Below are 15,595 nucleotides of genomic sequence, written 5' to 3'. Positions count from 1 at the left end.
CGTGGGTAGGGAGTTGCCTCCAAGGCCACACCAAGCTTCTAAGGCCAGTAAGAAAGACAGGTCCCAGGAATATTGACTTAGAGCTTGCCTGGCAACAACAAAGGGTGGGGTTTCAAGGGTAGGACACCCCTTCTCCTCTTCATTTCTTGGGTTCTCTTGGGAAGCAGGTGGCCACACCCCACACCTGTCTTATCTAGAGCAGGAAGGGGAACAGAGCAAGCCTACAGGACAAGGCAGGGAAGGGATGGCAGGTGCTATGCCTATGGAATCCCATCTCCCAGACAGGCCCTGCTGCTTCAGTCATTGAGCCTAAAGAGCATCATTGATTCTGCCACCTGACCACCTCTTGCAGGCGGTCCAGAGGTGGTAGCTCCTCTCTGTATCCCAAAGGACAGTGGCTCTCAACCCCCTTCTCTCTCAGTTGGCCATAACACCCACTGTTCCTCACCAGGCTGGGTCTTTTCCTTAGAAGCATCATCTTTCCAGACTTGGACTTGGTCTTGACACCCTGCTTCTACTGAGGGCCAGACAAGGCACATGACTCATCAGCCCCTACCCAGGAAGTTCTCTGAAACCCAGGCCCTGAGCTGGCCTACTCACACTGTGGTAGGATAAGCTAGGATGAGTAACAAAGTGGGGGACAGGAGCATAAGGAAGGCCTCTTGGAGGAGATGACTTGAGGATTGTGTTTTTGAAAATTGAGGTCACCTGCAGATGTCAGAGGTATTCCAGTAGGAGCAGTCCAGGGCCCACTGGAATTAGGGTATATGAAGGAATTGCAAGTTAGAGACTGGATCTGGGTCAGGAAAGGCCATGAGAAGGCGCACTAGGGATCCAGGATCAGTAGTTCCTGCACAGGGCTTAGCCTTTCCTGATTGACGACCAATTTTCTAATTACTATGATAAAATATGGGAGGAAAATTACTGAGGGTTTATTTTGGCTCTACTGCGAGGGGATTCAGTCCTTGATGGTTGGAGAAGTCGGGATGGGAGTAGATACATTGTATCCAGTCAGGAAGCAGAGAAAAACCAAACGTGATTGCTTAGCTACTTTTTCCTTTCCCTTTTATTCTCTGGGACTCCATGGAATGGTGCCACTCTTCCATTAGCTAAAATCTTTGGAATTTCCACACAAACACGCCTGATGTGTCTTCTAAGTGATCTGAAAATTCAGTCAGGGTGACAATGAAGACTAGCCATCACAGGGACAGCCTTCCAGGGCAGCGTGGAAGGAACGGTAAGGCTCTGGTCACTCTGGGGGTGTGTCTGCAGAGATCTGCCATCTGACCTTGTGGTTGATCTTTAAAGGGAGGGTGGTAAGGAAGGTCTGGGGGTGAGCTATTTGGCTAGGAAGGAAGCTGGAGCAGCTGGAGGGAAGACAGGAGTGACAATGGGGAAGAATGGACAGATTTCCCTGGACCTTGTGAAAGACTGGATGCCCGTTGGTAAGGGGGCTGGAGCCCCTAGTGGATGGGAGGGTGATACTTGAGACAGAGGAAGAAGGAAGTTGACACCCGGAGATGACTGTGGCCACTTGGAGCAGGGCAAGTTTGAGAGACCTTAGGGTAGAACTGTTCAGTGGCTAGCGCCAGGGGGACAGGAGTCGGGGCTAGAGACAAAGATTTGGGGCGGATGAGCCATTAGTATGGTGAGGTCATTCAGGGAGTGTGGGAAGGACTAAAAGAGGGCTTCCGGGGGTCACCCGAGGCTATTTCAGGACACTGGGAAAGCCAAGAACAAGGCACTGCCCAAACTCAGCCTGAGAACCCTTACTAAGCACTGCAGCAGGATGCCCTTGGGTTTCAAGTCTTCTCACTCGCGGGGTGCTGCCCCAAGCGCGGTGGCTAATGCCAGTCCCGCCTCTCGGCTTCTCCAGGGCAAAAAGTTCACTGGATTCTGATCCCTAGACAAACGCCAGAGCGGCTCTGCCTCAGATGACATTGTGCTAAGCCGGGTCCTTGGGTGGTACACCTTACTTCAGGCCCGCCCCCTAAGGGTGTGCACATAGCGTTTATGTTAGGAGACCACAGACCTGCTCACCAACATTTGCTGCCTCCCACCCCCCCCCCGCAGGGGACCATATATGGACTCTTCACAACAGCCTGTTGTTCCCAGGGGTCTAACTTTTGCAGCTCGCCCATCACACACTTAAAAAAAAAAAAAAAAAACCTCTAAGACGGGATTTCCCCCACGAGCACGTTGCCACACCACCCGGCGCTGAGTGCTTCCACAGCGCGTGCGCGTCCAAAAGACTGGCCCTCAAGCCCGTACCATTCAATAGCTGCTACGCGTGCGCAAAACGAAACCGGAAGTATAACCCGCTTTAGCACGTGAGCCTTCCCCTGGCCTTTGTTTAGGTTTCTAAGGCTGTGGGCTAAGGTTCTAGAGATCCTCCTGGGACATGGTATCAAAAGTACTGGTATAGGCTTTGGGTTTTTGTTATTTTGAAATAGGGTCTCTCTGTGTAGCCATTGCTGGTTTTGAACTCACATACCTTCCTGCCTTTGCCTCTGGCAAGATGTGATCAAAGGCGCGCACCACAAACAAGCCGGGCTTTCTGCGGGGGTGGAGAATGGGGAGGGTTAGGGGCGGAGTGAGCAAGTTACCCGCGGGCGGGTAACTCAAAGTCCTCACGATGACCTTGAACGGTTCACCAGGGTGCGAAGTGTCTGTTTTGTTTCAGGCAGAGTTCTTGCCTCAACCTCCCAAGTGCTGGGTCCTTTTTTTGTGTGTGTGTTTTTGTTTTTCGAGACAGGGCTTCTCTGTAGCTTTGGAGCCTGTCCTGGAACTAGCTCTCGTAGACCAGGCTGGCCTTGTGCTGGGTTCTTCATCATTCCCAGGATAGTCTCAGGACACCTCCCTTGCCAGGCTGTATCTCTGCTGACCTGGAATGTGAGGGATCTCCATCACTGGGACTCCATCCACAGCTCCTGGCTCCTGCTGGGACTTTTTGCAGTGGGAGCCCTGCCCTAGTTGCCCTTACATCTACCAGATGGAATCCAAGGTTTTCAGGGGGCATCCCCAGGTCCCAGGCCTCAAAATAACAGTCCAAAGTCACTTGATCATTTCCCCAACACCCACCCTGAAATGATCAGCAGAGTGCGCTCAGTGTTTGCTGAAAGACAGCGACTCTCTTGCCAGCATGGTAACACATTTATTAGTTCAGAGCTAGAAAGAGCAAGAGTCCAATAGCTTTCTCAGTGAAGGCTGTCTTGTGGCTGAGCTCTAGCCGGCCCTCCTGACTCCACACAATTTGCCCTGCTATTAAGGCACTTGAGAAAAGGGGGAGCAGGGATGTCTCAGACCAAACTCCCTCAGGATCCTGAAGGTGGCCAGCGCTATCCCACCTGTTCCCCTCAGCCACAGCTCAGCATGGAAAGAGCTGGTGGGGCAGGAGCACCCAGGAGAGAAAAACGGCCCCTCATGTGCTGGTGTCAGGCAGCACCCCACAGGGGCTGCTATTAGGAGCTTTGCTTTGGATCAACGTGTACAGGAATCCATGTTGAGGAAGACACTTGATAATAAGGCCACAGCTCCAGCATGCCCCTCTCTGGGAGAGTGCTAGAACTGGAGGATGGGAGGGGTTCCAGGGCTCCCTACCAAGAGCGGAGAAGACTCAGTCCCCCAGCTCCATCCAGAGAAGTTAATGCTTCTGCTTAAGCACCTCCATAAAGAGAGAGTGAGATACTGCCAATAAAAGAATAAAGTTGCCACCCCTAGAAGATATTACCCAAAGAAGTTGGGGGCAGTTGGAGCACGCTCCCCAGAATCTGTAAGTGCTTTGGGAAGGCTTCAATACCCTGAAACCTGGTGCTCTGAGCAGGGCCAACGCCAGCCCCTTAGGAGCTGATCTGACTCAGAAGAGCTGAGAAGTCCACGTCCGCAATAGAGGAGAAGTCTTCATCCCCCGAGAGGCCATTGGGAAGCCCTGAGGTCCCCAGGGGTGTGGGAGCTGGGTCAGGGGGCCTCTGGGAACCTGTCACTAGCCGAGTTATAGCTTCAGGGTACTCCATCAGCATGGGCTCAGCTGTGGGGTGAGACATGGACACGCCCTGGTTCAGGAGCTGCTGGAATTCTGAGTTGTCGACAGATGCCAGGTCTGAGAAAACACCCGGGTCTGTGCTGTTGCCAAGCAAGGCCCCCAAGTCCTCATCAGCATCGAACTGCAGGTGTAGCAGGGCTTCGGACAGTGTGCCTTCCCCGGCCTGGGTGCTCTTTGGAATGGGTGGGGCCAGGGCTTGGGAAGGACCTGGGGCTAGAACTGAGACAGGGGCTGGGGGCTGAGCCAGAGCTGGTACCATGGCAGAGGAGGAGACCAAGGTCTGGGTCAGGACTGGGGCAGAGGATGGTGCCAAGGCCTGATTGGAGATCTGCCCAGATGGTAACACCATGGGGGAAAACTCATCAAAGTTGATGGTGCTGAGGGATGTTGGAAAGGGGTACGGCTGGGGGGCTGGAGGAGAAAGACAGAGGAAAAGTCAGAAAAAGCACTGAAGACATACATACCCATCCTCCACCACTCAGCCCCTATCCTGAATGCTTAGACTCAGTTCCTTTCTAGGGAATCAAAAGCTGTCCTGGCCTGTGGGGTCCACTTCCAAGGGCTACACTGAGGAGTTCTCTGGCTACTGGAGTTCGCAAAGCTCTCACCACTGACCTTTTAAAGTTCTCCTCACATTACAGTTGCAAAACCAACTGAGGGACTGTGTGAGTGAGTGTTTTTCCTGCTTTTATGTATGTGCACTCCATGAACGTGGCACCCTCACAGACCAGAAGGGGCAGTGGATGCCCTAGATCTGCAGTGGCAGACAGCTGTGAGCTACCACATGAGTGCTGAGAACAGAACCCAAGTCCTCCACAAGGCAGCCAGTTCTCTTAAGCACTGAGCCATCTCTCCCGCCCCATAACTTACTACTTTGAGGTGATTCCTTCTTTCTAAATCCAATCAAGAGCCAAGGGCATGGGCTATCCATTTCCAATGTCTGTGTCTCGAGGTATCCAAGCCAGGGTTTGTTCAGCCCCTTGGCACCGGGCACCGACCCAGGGCCTCGCACATGCCAGGCCAGCACTCTACCTACCCCTGCTCTTCCTTTCTAACTAGAAACAGGGTTCTCTGAGCTGGCCTTGAACTTAACCCTGTAGTCCAGGATGGCCTTGGACCTGGACCCTGACCCTCCTGCTACCCTCTCCTGAGTAGCTGGCACTGCAGGCTGCCAGCACGAGGTCTGGGCCTAGCTCAGAGTTTAGCTGGATTATGGCTGCAGACTTGTATGGCATTAACACCCTCAGGAGATTGCTGGTTACTGGGCCACACTTTCAAAGCCTCAAGTTTATCAGTCTGTGCGGAGCCCAAGAATCCCCACCTGCACTGCTCCCTGGATGACCCTGACAGAGTCCCATGCCACACCGCTGAGAAGCATGGGCCCCAGGGAGGGTAGGCTTCAGAACTCTGCAGATGAGACCAATGTCTGCTCAGTCCCCTTCCAGACAATATTGCAACTTCAGTTTGAACAAATGTGACCCTCATTTAAGTAGGACAAAGGGATTCTTTACCTGGCTTGGGGACAGCTGAGCTTCGAGAAGGCACAGCAATACGCCGTGGTGGAGGCCGGGGTTCAGTAGGCCCTACAGAACAAAATCTAGGTCAGCTTTAAGACTCTGGGTGTCCTCACTGATGTCTAGAGCTTGGCCTAGATGTTCTCTCCTTCCACTTGGGTTCTCCCCAGCTTACCATTGAAGGGACTCTTCTTCATGATGCTCTTGAAGGTCTCATAGGTCCTTTTGCGTTTCTCTTCAATCCGGTGGCGATCATCTGGGAAAGCAATATGGATGGTATGGTTTACTCTTCTTAGCTGGGCTCCACTTCTCCCAGGAGCCAGCCCTTCAGGAAGGCAGTGGGGTCGTATTTTCCTAAGACCTAGTCTCCCAACAGTTAAAAAGGGATGCTGACTTTCTGAGAAGGGTCTGAATGACTCGTCCCCCTTCTCTCTGCTTTGTTGAGACAGACTCATCATGTAGCCCTGGCTGTCCTGGAACTCACTCTGTAGACCAGGCTGACGGCAAGCTCACCAATATTCACCTGCCTTTACCTCCAAAGTGCTGGATTAGAGGCCTGCATCACCACAACCAGCCTTGTTGGCTGAATCTTGACCCCTGGGTGATGCTAAGGAAAGGAGCCCTGCTCAGAGGGACAAGCACCTGTAGCTCAACTGTCCCCTGAGCATGTGCCTAGGCTCAGAGGGCAACACTGCACCAAGCACCGCAGGCGAATCTCACACGCCACATTCGGCTCAGGTTTGGCGCTCTCAGACTAGACAGAGCACCTTGGCCTCATTTCTTCAAAGGGAACGTCACCACGTCTTATCTCTGTCTCTCCCACTGTCTGTCCTGGCACCCAGACTGGAAACTGGAATTACCCTGAACATCACGGCTTCGTTCAGTTCCCCAGTACTAACAACACAACTTGCCAAGCACCCACTCTTCTGCCTTTCCTCCTGGCCACTGAGATGGGTAAACAAAGCGGTTTAATCCTCAAAAACGTGACCTTAAAAAGTGCCAGGACCCCATGTCCAATCTTTGGGCTAGTAAGATGGCTCAACAGATAAAGGTGAGTTCCGTCTCCAGAACAGCCATGGTGGAAAGAGGAAACTGAAAACCGACCCTGGCAAGTTGTTCTTTGAGTTCTACCTGCACGCATGTGCATACACACGCAAAGAAATACTGCAGAAGGAAGTGCTGCCAGGAGTGGGGCACATGTATTCGGAGGCTGGCTAGCCTTGTCTACACAGCAAGTTCCAAGCAGACAGGACTGCACTGTCTTCAAAACAAGACAAAGAGCTGGACATACCAAGGACGCCTGCACACATGAACAGGGTACAGACATGCCGGGGCAGTGACACCGGGAGATCTGACTAGAGGTGGTCACAGGAGACAGGTGGTGAGAGTCATGAGTGCTCAACAGCTAAGCACTCCAAGCAGAGGCCAGAGCAACACACACCCTGAGGTGAGGCTGCGTGGTGAGTGCCATTGGCACAAAGGCCAGGGGTTGCAGCGTGACCTGGGTAGATAGGGACGGGGATGTGCTCTTCCACCTCTGCAAGACACCCTCCATCACCTTTCCTGAACCAGTGCACTGCCTTCCAAAATGGCCTCCCAGCCTCAGCTTTTTTTTCCCTCACCCAAGACAGGGTTTCTTTGTGTATCCCTGGCTGCCCTGGAATTTGCTCTGAAGACCAGGTTAACCTCAAACTAAAGAGATCTGCCAGCTTCTGCCTCCCAAGTTCTGGGGTTAAATGCATGCATCACCACTGCCCATCAGTCTCTGATTTTTAAAAACTAATTTATGGAGACTGGGGAAATGGCTCAATGGTTAGGAGCACTGGCTGCTCTTCCAGAGGTCCTGAGTTCAATTCCCAGCAACCACATGGTAGCTCATAACCATCTGTAATGGGATCTAATGCCCTCTTCTGTCATACATACATACATACAAATAGAGCATTCACATACATAAAATACATATATAAATCTTTAAAAAAAGTTAAAAAAATTTGGCTGGGTGGTGGCAGTGAATGTCTTTAATCCCAGCACTTAAGAGATAGAGGCAGGTAGATCTCTGTGAGTTTGAGGCCAGCCTGATCTACAGAGTGAGTTCTAGGACAGCCAGGGCTACACAGAGAAACCCTGTCTTGAAACAAACAAACAACTAATTTAATACATTTAGCATGTGCACTCACACGCGATCACAGCAAGAGTGAAGTCAGAGGACAACTTGCAGGAGTCAATTATCTCCTCTAATCATGTGGATCAAAGTCAGGTCATCAGGCTTGGTGGCAGGTGTTTTTACCCAGAGCCTCTTGTCAGCTCTCGCTCTCTCTCTCTCTCTCTCTCTCTCTCTCTCTCTCTCTCTCTCTCTCTCTCTCTGAGACAAGAGCTCCATAACTTTGGCTGGCCTCAAACTCACCAAGTCTTTACAGATGACCTTGAACTTCTGTTCCTCCTGCCTCCACCGCCCCAGTGCTGGGACCCATCACAAATGCCACAAGTAGCACTACACCTGGTTTAAGAGATAGGTGGGGCCAGGTGGTGGTCGCGCGCACCTTTGATCCCAGCACTCGGGAGGCAGAGGCAGGTGGATCTCTGTGAGTTGGAGGCCAACCTGGTCTCTAAGAGCGAGGTCCAGGACAGCTAGAGCCACACAGAGAAATCCTATCCCAAAAAAGTCTTCCCCCCAAAATTTAGTTATTTATGTGCATGGTGTCTTGTCAGCATGTATGTCTGTGCACCGTGTGCATGCCTGGTGCCCTTGGAAGCCCTGGGACTGGATTACATGGTTGTGGGCTTCCATATATGTGCCAAAATTAGAAACCTGGGTTCACTGCAAGAGTAGCCAGTGCTCTTAACCACTGAGCCATCTCTCCAGCTCCTTTCTCTCTCTCTCTCTTTAATGTACAGTACATGGCATGGGCCCTGATTGTGCACAATGAAGCTGGGTTATATGGCAGTGACAAAATCCACAAAGCCAAGTGACCTTGGTTCAGGTGCACCTAGTGCCTCTACTGCTAGTGAGTTCAGTTAAATATTTCCCCTCAGAAGGCGATGAGAGATTAAAGCAAAGTCATTTAAGGAAATGCTCACAGCGAGGGCAGACAAAATAGACAGAGCTAAATAAGTTGGGTGTCACTGTTAAATATGAAATGGATTCTGACTATAATTATATGTTGCTTAAGAATGGGAATACATCTTAAGACATGTTGTTTGGCAAATTTGTCATTGTATGAACTTCTATTTTATTATTACCATTTGTGTGTGTGTGGTGCATGTTCATGTACATGTTCATGTATGTGTCTGCAGATGTGTGCATAAGCATGTCAAGGCCAAGGCTCAATACTGGCTGTCTTCCTCTACCACTCTTCACCATATTTTTTAAGACTTACTTATGTGCATTTCCTGTCTGACTGCTTGTATGTGTGTGCACCGCGTGCAAAGAAGATGTCAGGTCCCCTGGAAGTAGACAGGGATGGCTATGAGTCACCATGGCTACTGGGAATGAAGCCTGGGTTCTTGGGAAGAACAGCATGTGCTCTGAACCACTGAGCCACCTCTTCAGCCCCACCTACCTTATTTATTTATTTGAGACAAGATCTCACTATATAGCCCTGGCTGGCCTGGAACTTGTTATGAAGATCAGGTGGCCTTGAACTCACAGAGATCTGCAAGTCTTTGTCTACCAAGTGCTGGAATTAAAGGTGTGCGCTGCCATGTCCAGTCCACTTTATTTTTGAGACAGGACATCCTGCTGCCTCTGGAGCACCTTGATCCAGCAAGGCTGGCCGGACAAGTAGCTCTACACCGTCTGTCTCCACACCACCGCACAAGGGTTACACATGCGTGCTGGGGCCCCAGCTCAGTATGAGCATTTTAAAGTATACTTACACAAACCAAGACATCTATGTCATTAGACAGTGTAGTCCTCCCCACCCCACCCCCACCCCCGAGACAGGGTTTCTCTGTCTAGCCTTGGCTGTCTTGGAACTAGCTTTACAAACTAGGCTGACCTCAAACTCACAGAGATTCATTTCAAGAGCTGGAATTAAAGGTGTAAGCCACTACTGCTTGGCTAGATAATGTGGTCTTATGTGATCACCATGGTACATGTGGTCTGTCTTTAACAGAAATATTATGTGCAATGAGTACAGTATATATAAATCCTAGTGTTAGCTGGGCAGTAGTGGCGCGCTCGAGAGGCAGAGGTAGACACATCCCCGTGAGTTCAAAGCCAGCCCGGTCTACAGAGTGAGTTCCAGGACAGCCAGAGCTACACAGAGAGACCTTATCTCAAGCTCCACCCCCTCTCCCCCTCTGAAAAATCCTAAGTGCTGTCCTGGTCTTTTTCCCAGCCGGAGTGCAGAAACCTTAGTACTACCCTCCCTAGCTTCACACCTGTGTCTGGTAAGTACTGGAACTCCATGGGCTCACTGAGCTCCCGATCAGAAGGCCGCCGAAGCTGCATGGAGACACGCACAGGAGCCTGCAGGCTGGGGTCAGCGTATGGAGGAGTCCGGAACACAATGGCCACTTGCCGGTGCACATCAGCTTGAGAAAAGGAGCCTCGGGCCTCCCAGCCTGGTCCGGTGAAATACACCTCAATGTCTTCTGCAGGAGACAGCAGCAGCGTGGGTTAGGATGTCCCTGCTTCCCCTGAAGCCACTGAGGTCCCTGGCATCATCACCCCTCCCCTCTGGTGCAGAGAGCCCAGCGTGTACCTTTCTGCACCTTGTCACACAGCAGGAAGATCTCATCGCCACCAAGGCAGCTCCCAGAGTTTCGGTTTACTCTGCAGATCTTGAGCTCAGCAGTGTTGGGGGCGCCTGAGGGTGTGACAAGGAGAAAACCCTGAACCCTGAGAGGTCTCCACGGTACCCCATAGATGTCACAGTCATGCCCAGCCATCCTATGTCGTCTCCCACAGTGTGCTGACCACCCTTCTGCAGACGGTTCCCATCCGCTCTCCACCCAACCAATTCAGAAACTGCCTCCTGCTGCGTCCGCAGTTCGAGAGACAATCTGACCTTACACTGTCAGCTTTTGCTTCATCTCTACGTTGGCAAGGAGTCCTTCCCTCCTCACTCCAGTTTATACTGGTTTCCGGTCCTTGGGGGACTCTAAAGCCCTTTTATTTTCAATTACCCTAACGCCTGTTAAGACTGCAATCCATCAATGTCAGCCCAGGTAATCAGAGAGCTTCCTGTGAGATGCTATTGTTGCATTATCTCAGTTCCTGGGAGTTTGCTTCCTAAACTCCTGCACAGAGTCCTGGCAGGCCAGCATCTCAGCACAGATGTGGACAACAGCCACTTCCCAGCAGGCTCCAACTGAGGGAGGCTCTGGGTCTGCTCTGCCCTGTCCCCTGCCAGCACAACTGGACTAAAGGAAGTCGAACTCTTCTCGCAGGCCACACCCACGCCAGCCCGCTCTCTCTTCCCAGGCCCTCCCTTCCCTTTACTGGAGCTGGCCACTCACGGTTATCAAAGATAGGATGAGAGAGGACAGGAGTCAGGCGGAGTGGCCTGCCTGATGGGTCCCGCACTGTCACCTGGAAGCAGAGGCGCACGGCATTCAGGTCATAGTCCCCACGCTGGTCCTCCATGGGAACTGTCAGAAAAACAGGTGGGAGTCACGAACTCTGCTGTACCGGGAAGACAAGCCCTCTCTAGGCCTGATTCTCAATGGTAAAATGGATGTGTACCAAACTGGCAGCAAGATTCCACTCATCCTGTCTGCCTGGCCATGGAGGGAGACGAGGGAGGTGCAGGGAAGGTGATGGAGTTGCTTTGCTCCTACCTTGAAAGGGGTTATTGTTGGTCTGGATGCGCTGGCTGATGGCTTGCTCCAGGTCTCGCTTCTTCACACACTGGATCCCCAGGTTCTGGAAGCTATGGTGTCTCAGGTATCAGTTTTCTGTCTGCAGCAAAGCCCCATTCTCCCTTCCCACTCCCAAGTCACAGATCTAGGCCTCACAGCCTCTATCGCCTTACCATTGTGCTTCAGTGAAACCCACTCGTACCCACTCGCAAGTTTCTGTGGGACCCAGCCCATGCGAGCCAAGCCACTGTCCTACCTCAGCCACAGGGGGCGTCTTTCCCCATTCCTAAGCACACTAAACCTATTCCTTCTTGTGCATGGAATGTTCTTTTGGACTTGTCTGGTTTTCTCACCATTTTAGCAGAGAGGCCTTTTGTAACCTTCCAACCCAAAGTCATGACATGGTGGTACATGCCTGTTATCCTTGGGGTTGAGAGGAAGAGGCAGGTTAAACCTAACGAGTTCAAGGCCAGCTTGGGCTATGAGACTCTGACTCCAAGTAAGGAGGCCAGACTCCTCCTTCCAATTTATTACTGTGTTTTCTTTTCCTCATAGAAATTATTCTTCTCTAGCAGTGTCTATCCGTACAATTATTTATCGCCTGGTATTTAAGCTCCAGGAGAGTCCGTTGTGGTATCTTTCTTATAATGAGAGACACTCAGGGACTGGCCGGTCCAGCCACAAAGGTCTGTGGCTCCAAGGTGATAAGTTCGTCCTTATCCCATAGAGTTCCTGTCTGTTAAAAGATTTAAGAAAAAGGAGGTCCTGCTGGCAGAGCAAGGAACAGAGCAAGGGCTCAGAATTCTGCCTGTGTCTAGAAAGTGGTAACATTGTAACAGCTGCCTGGCCCCAAGCCTGCTCCCACCAGCCTCCTATCCTGACTTCACCCCAGCCCTGACCTGTACAGGTCTCACCTGTGGATGCAGCGGTCTGGGCAGAGCTCGGCCTCGTAGAAGCCATCCCGGCAGTCCTTCCCCACAAGTTCATGCGGATGCGGCCGATGAGGTGGGTCCTTGGTGACCAGGGAGATGCGAACTGTTCCTGGTCCCGTGTAGCCATTGATCTGTCCAAAGTACAGAGTACTCTAGAAGCCAGCAATGCCAAACCTGGCTCCTAGACGCCGGGCACGGTGGCAAGGAGGCAAGTCTGCTGGGGCTCCACGGTGCCTTCCCCCACATCAGTCTCCAGCTCCGGGCCCTGGGGGCTGGTGCCTACCTTGATGGTGGGGTGCGTCTTGGTGGTGTCTGTGCTTCTCTCACCAGGGATACTGCCTGCTGAGCGACCCTCGCACTTGTAGCGAAAGCGCATGCCCCGCTGCTTGGGCTGCTCGATGATCTCCACATAGGGCCCAGAAGCCTGGGTTGGCTCTGTGGGTGACACAACCAGTCATTGGGTGCTGCCCCCGTGACCCCTACTCCAGGACAGTCCCTACCCACTGAGGAACGACGGTCCACTTACCCGAGGGGAAGATGAGGGGGAACAAATCTGCAAAGTTAAGACACATTGTCAGGAAGCTCTGTTGCCCATCCTCACCAGGAAAGGCATGACAGCCAAGCTCCCTCCCAAGGAAACCGAGCCAAGATCCCACAACCTGCCCTGAAAGAGGCAGGGCAAAGAAGGCAGCAGCATCTCTCCACTAGAGAAAGGGCGCATAGAGGCGTTCCTCTACCCGGGGAAACTGAGTCAGTGCCTACTTTCAAGGAACACTGAGGAAGGATATCACACCCCCCCCCCCCTCTTCTACAGGGGAAACTGAGTCGGATACTTTCTCCCTTACAAGGAAAGGAAGCCAGAACCAATCGCAGCGACACGGATGAGGGCCGCAGAGGAAACTGAGTCAAAGGTCACCCGCACTCCCACCCAGGAAGGACACTGAGTCAAAGCGCCCTCCACAGAGAGGGGCAACTGAGTCAGACCCCTCGCAGCCCGCCCCGCCCCGTGCCACCATCCGGCCTGCGACTCCCTGCGCAGCACCCCGCGGCGCAGAAAGGGGAGGAAGACGGCGCGGGGGGGGGGGGCTCCCGCCGCGGGCCCCGGGGCTCGAGGGCAGCCAACTCGCGGGGCCTGAGGGCCGCCTCACCGTCCATGGCCGGGGTCCCGGGGGCGGGGCCGGGGTCGCAGCTGAGCCCGCGGCGCGCTAAAGCGAAGCCATTCGCCAGAGGCGGAAATGCGCGGCGCGCTCCCGCCGTCGCGTCACTGCCCGGAATCCGGCCGCGCCTGCGCGCTGCGCCGCCGCCACCGACGCGCGTGGGGGCCCGGAGCAGGTGTGCCGCTCTCGCAGGGCACGGAAGGTGTGCGGCGCTCAGGCGGGGACACCGGGGGCGCGACCGGAGGGCGCCAAGGCTGTTCGTCCCGAGGCCCGCCCGGCTGCAAGGCCGCTCCCGGGGCTGCGCGGCGCTGCTCCCTCGGGGTCCCGGCCCCGCCTGGAGGGCGGGCCCACGATTACTCACTCTGTTTTTAGGGGATTTCGGGTTCTGTTCCCCGCCCCGCTCTCATCGCAGGAGTTTGGTGATGTCACCCAGGCCGGGTCTGGAGCAGAGCCAGGGTTTCTGGCAGGCTGCGGCCGTTCGCCGTGCGCAGGGAAAGGCCCAGGCCTGCTGCGCCAGCCGAGGCCGGTGACTGAATCCCACACGCTTTCCTAACCGTGCCAGGCCTTCTGGGGACCACGGCGCGTTGTAGGCCATATGCTCCCCAACCTAGATCCATCTGCGCGCAGGAATCGGGGAGCCCATGCTCCGCAGAGCCTGCTTCTCCAAGGAGCGACTGAGGCCGTGGGGTGGGAGTAACACTGAGGGCCGGACACCTGTGCCTATCTAAACAGTGACTGCTGGAAGACGCCCGGGGTCAAACCGCAGGGCTTCTGCAGATAGGTGCCGGAGATAAGGTTTGGACCCTTAGGGATCTCCAGAACTAGCCAGGGTCACACCTTTCTTGTGCGTGGCCCGAAGGCTTCCCTCTTGGGCCCAGGCTCAGGTGATGAAGGCTTTTGCAGTGTGCTGGGTGAGTGTGGGGACCCGGGCTGGAGTACTCTGCACCTCAGGTTGCTCCCCCGGTGCCAGAATGAGGCTTCAGCACATGGAGAAAGACTTATTTTCTCTGAATTCATTCTAAATTAGGAAATCATGTGGGAATTGGAAAAGATTGGAAATTCTGAGATGCTTTCCCAGGCTCTGAAAAAAACAGGAAGACAAAAGTGAAAATAGTTACCGCCCCTCCCACTCATTTCAGTTTCTCACTTGGCGAAGATTAGAAAAGGCAGTTTACTGTTTGCGGGGGTGGACTTCAAGGCGACAGGATGAATTCTGACTTCTGATTAGTGGCACACAGTCACCATTGATCCTTGCATGCATCGCTCTGAAAAATTGACACATAGCTTAAGTAAAAAAACGGATACAGTGTAGTTACAGAAAAGTAAGGGCTGGGGTGGCAACTCAGTAGAGCCACAGAAGAGCTACATCACATCCTGACCACTCTGAAAAAAGATGCCTACAAGCAAGAGAGATGGCCCAGTAGTTAAGAGTCCATACTGCTCTTACAGAGGACCGGAGTTCAGTAATCAGCATCCACCTGGAGCAACTCGCAACTGTAACTCCAGCTTTGGGAGACCCCACACCCTTTTCTGTACTCGAGAGAAACTGTATTCACATGTACACACACCCACACACAGATGCACATATATACATAATTAAAAAGAAATCTAAATTGGGCTTGGTAGCACAGACCTTTAATCCCAGCACTCTGGAGGCAGAGGCAGGAGGATCTCCGAGCTCTATCTAGGTCAGTGTAGTCTAGTTTGGCAAGGACTGCAGAGACCCTGTCTCAAAAGAAAGAAAGAAAAGGAAAGGAGCTTTGTTTACATAGGGAGTTCTGGACCAGCCAGGGCTACACAGTGAAACTATGTCTCGAAAGGGGAAGAGGCCCAGGAGTACAGTTCAGGGCTACAGCACCTTGCTCGCCTAGCCTGCAGGGGACCCTGGTTTCCATCCAACACTCCAGAAAAAGTCAAGAAAACGAAGGGAACATATAGGACACTCATTTCCACAATTATGCCTTCATTGTCTATTTCTTTTATAATCTTTTGAGTTCAGGCTCCTCCCATGCAGATTTCTCAGTTTTAATATCCCTGTCTATGTAGGCGCATACTACAGCCACGTGGAGGCCATCCACATATCCACGTCTGTGTAGGAGGATACTACAGTCACGTGGAGGCCACAGTCAGTTCAATTCTTTCTTT

At 52.9% G+C, this 15,595-nt stretch overlaps 1 protein-coding gene across 1 annotated transcript; it reads right to left on the bottom strand.

Annotated features, from left to right (window-relative positions):
• Positions 1 to 3,134: 3,134 nt before the first annotated feature.
• On the bottom strand, positions 3,135 to 13,801 carry Rela (RELA proto-oncogene, NF-kB subunit). The gene is made up of 11 exons (XM_075973157.1): positions 13,442 to 13,801; positions 12,820 to 12,846; positions 12,577 to 12,728; positions 12,276 to 12,424; positions 11,341 to 11,432; positions 11,020 to 11,151; positions 10,263 to 10,367; positions 9,940 to 10,152; positions 5,732 to 5,812; positions 5,554 to 5,625; positions 3,135 to 4,453 (listed from the first exon to the last, which is right to left on the bottom strand). The coding sequence occupies exons 1-11, from the start codon at positions 13,446 to 13,448 to the stop codon at positions 3,840 to 3,842; spliced, it is 1,644 nt and encodes a 547-aa protein (XP_075829272.1). The 5' UTR covers positions 13,449 to 13,801; the 3' UTR covers positions 3,135 to 3,839.
• Positions 13,802 to 15,595: the final 1,794 nt, after the last annotated feature.

Source organism: Microtus pennsylvanicus, chromosome 5 (assembly GCF_037038515.1).
Source record: "Microtus pennsylvanicus isolate mMicPen1 chromosome 5, mMicPen1.hap1, whole genome shotgun sequence".
In the NCBI taxonomy this organism is placed as follows: domain Eukaryota; kingdom Metazoa; phylum Chordata; class Mammalia; order Rodentia; family Cricetidae; genus Microtus; species Microtus pennsylvanicus.
Note: the sequence above shows the minus strand (reverse complement) of the source record. Positions and strands in the feature narration are given on the sequence as shown.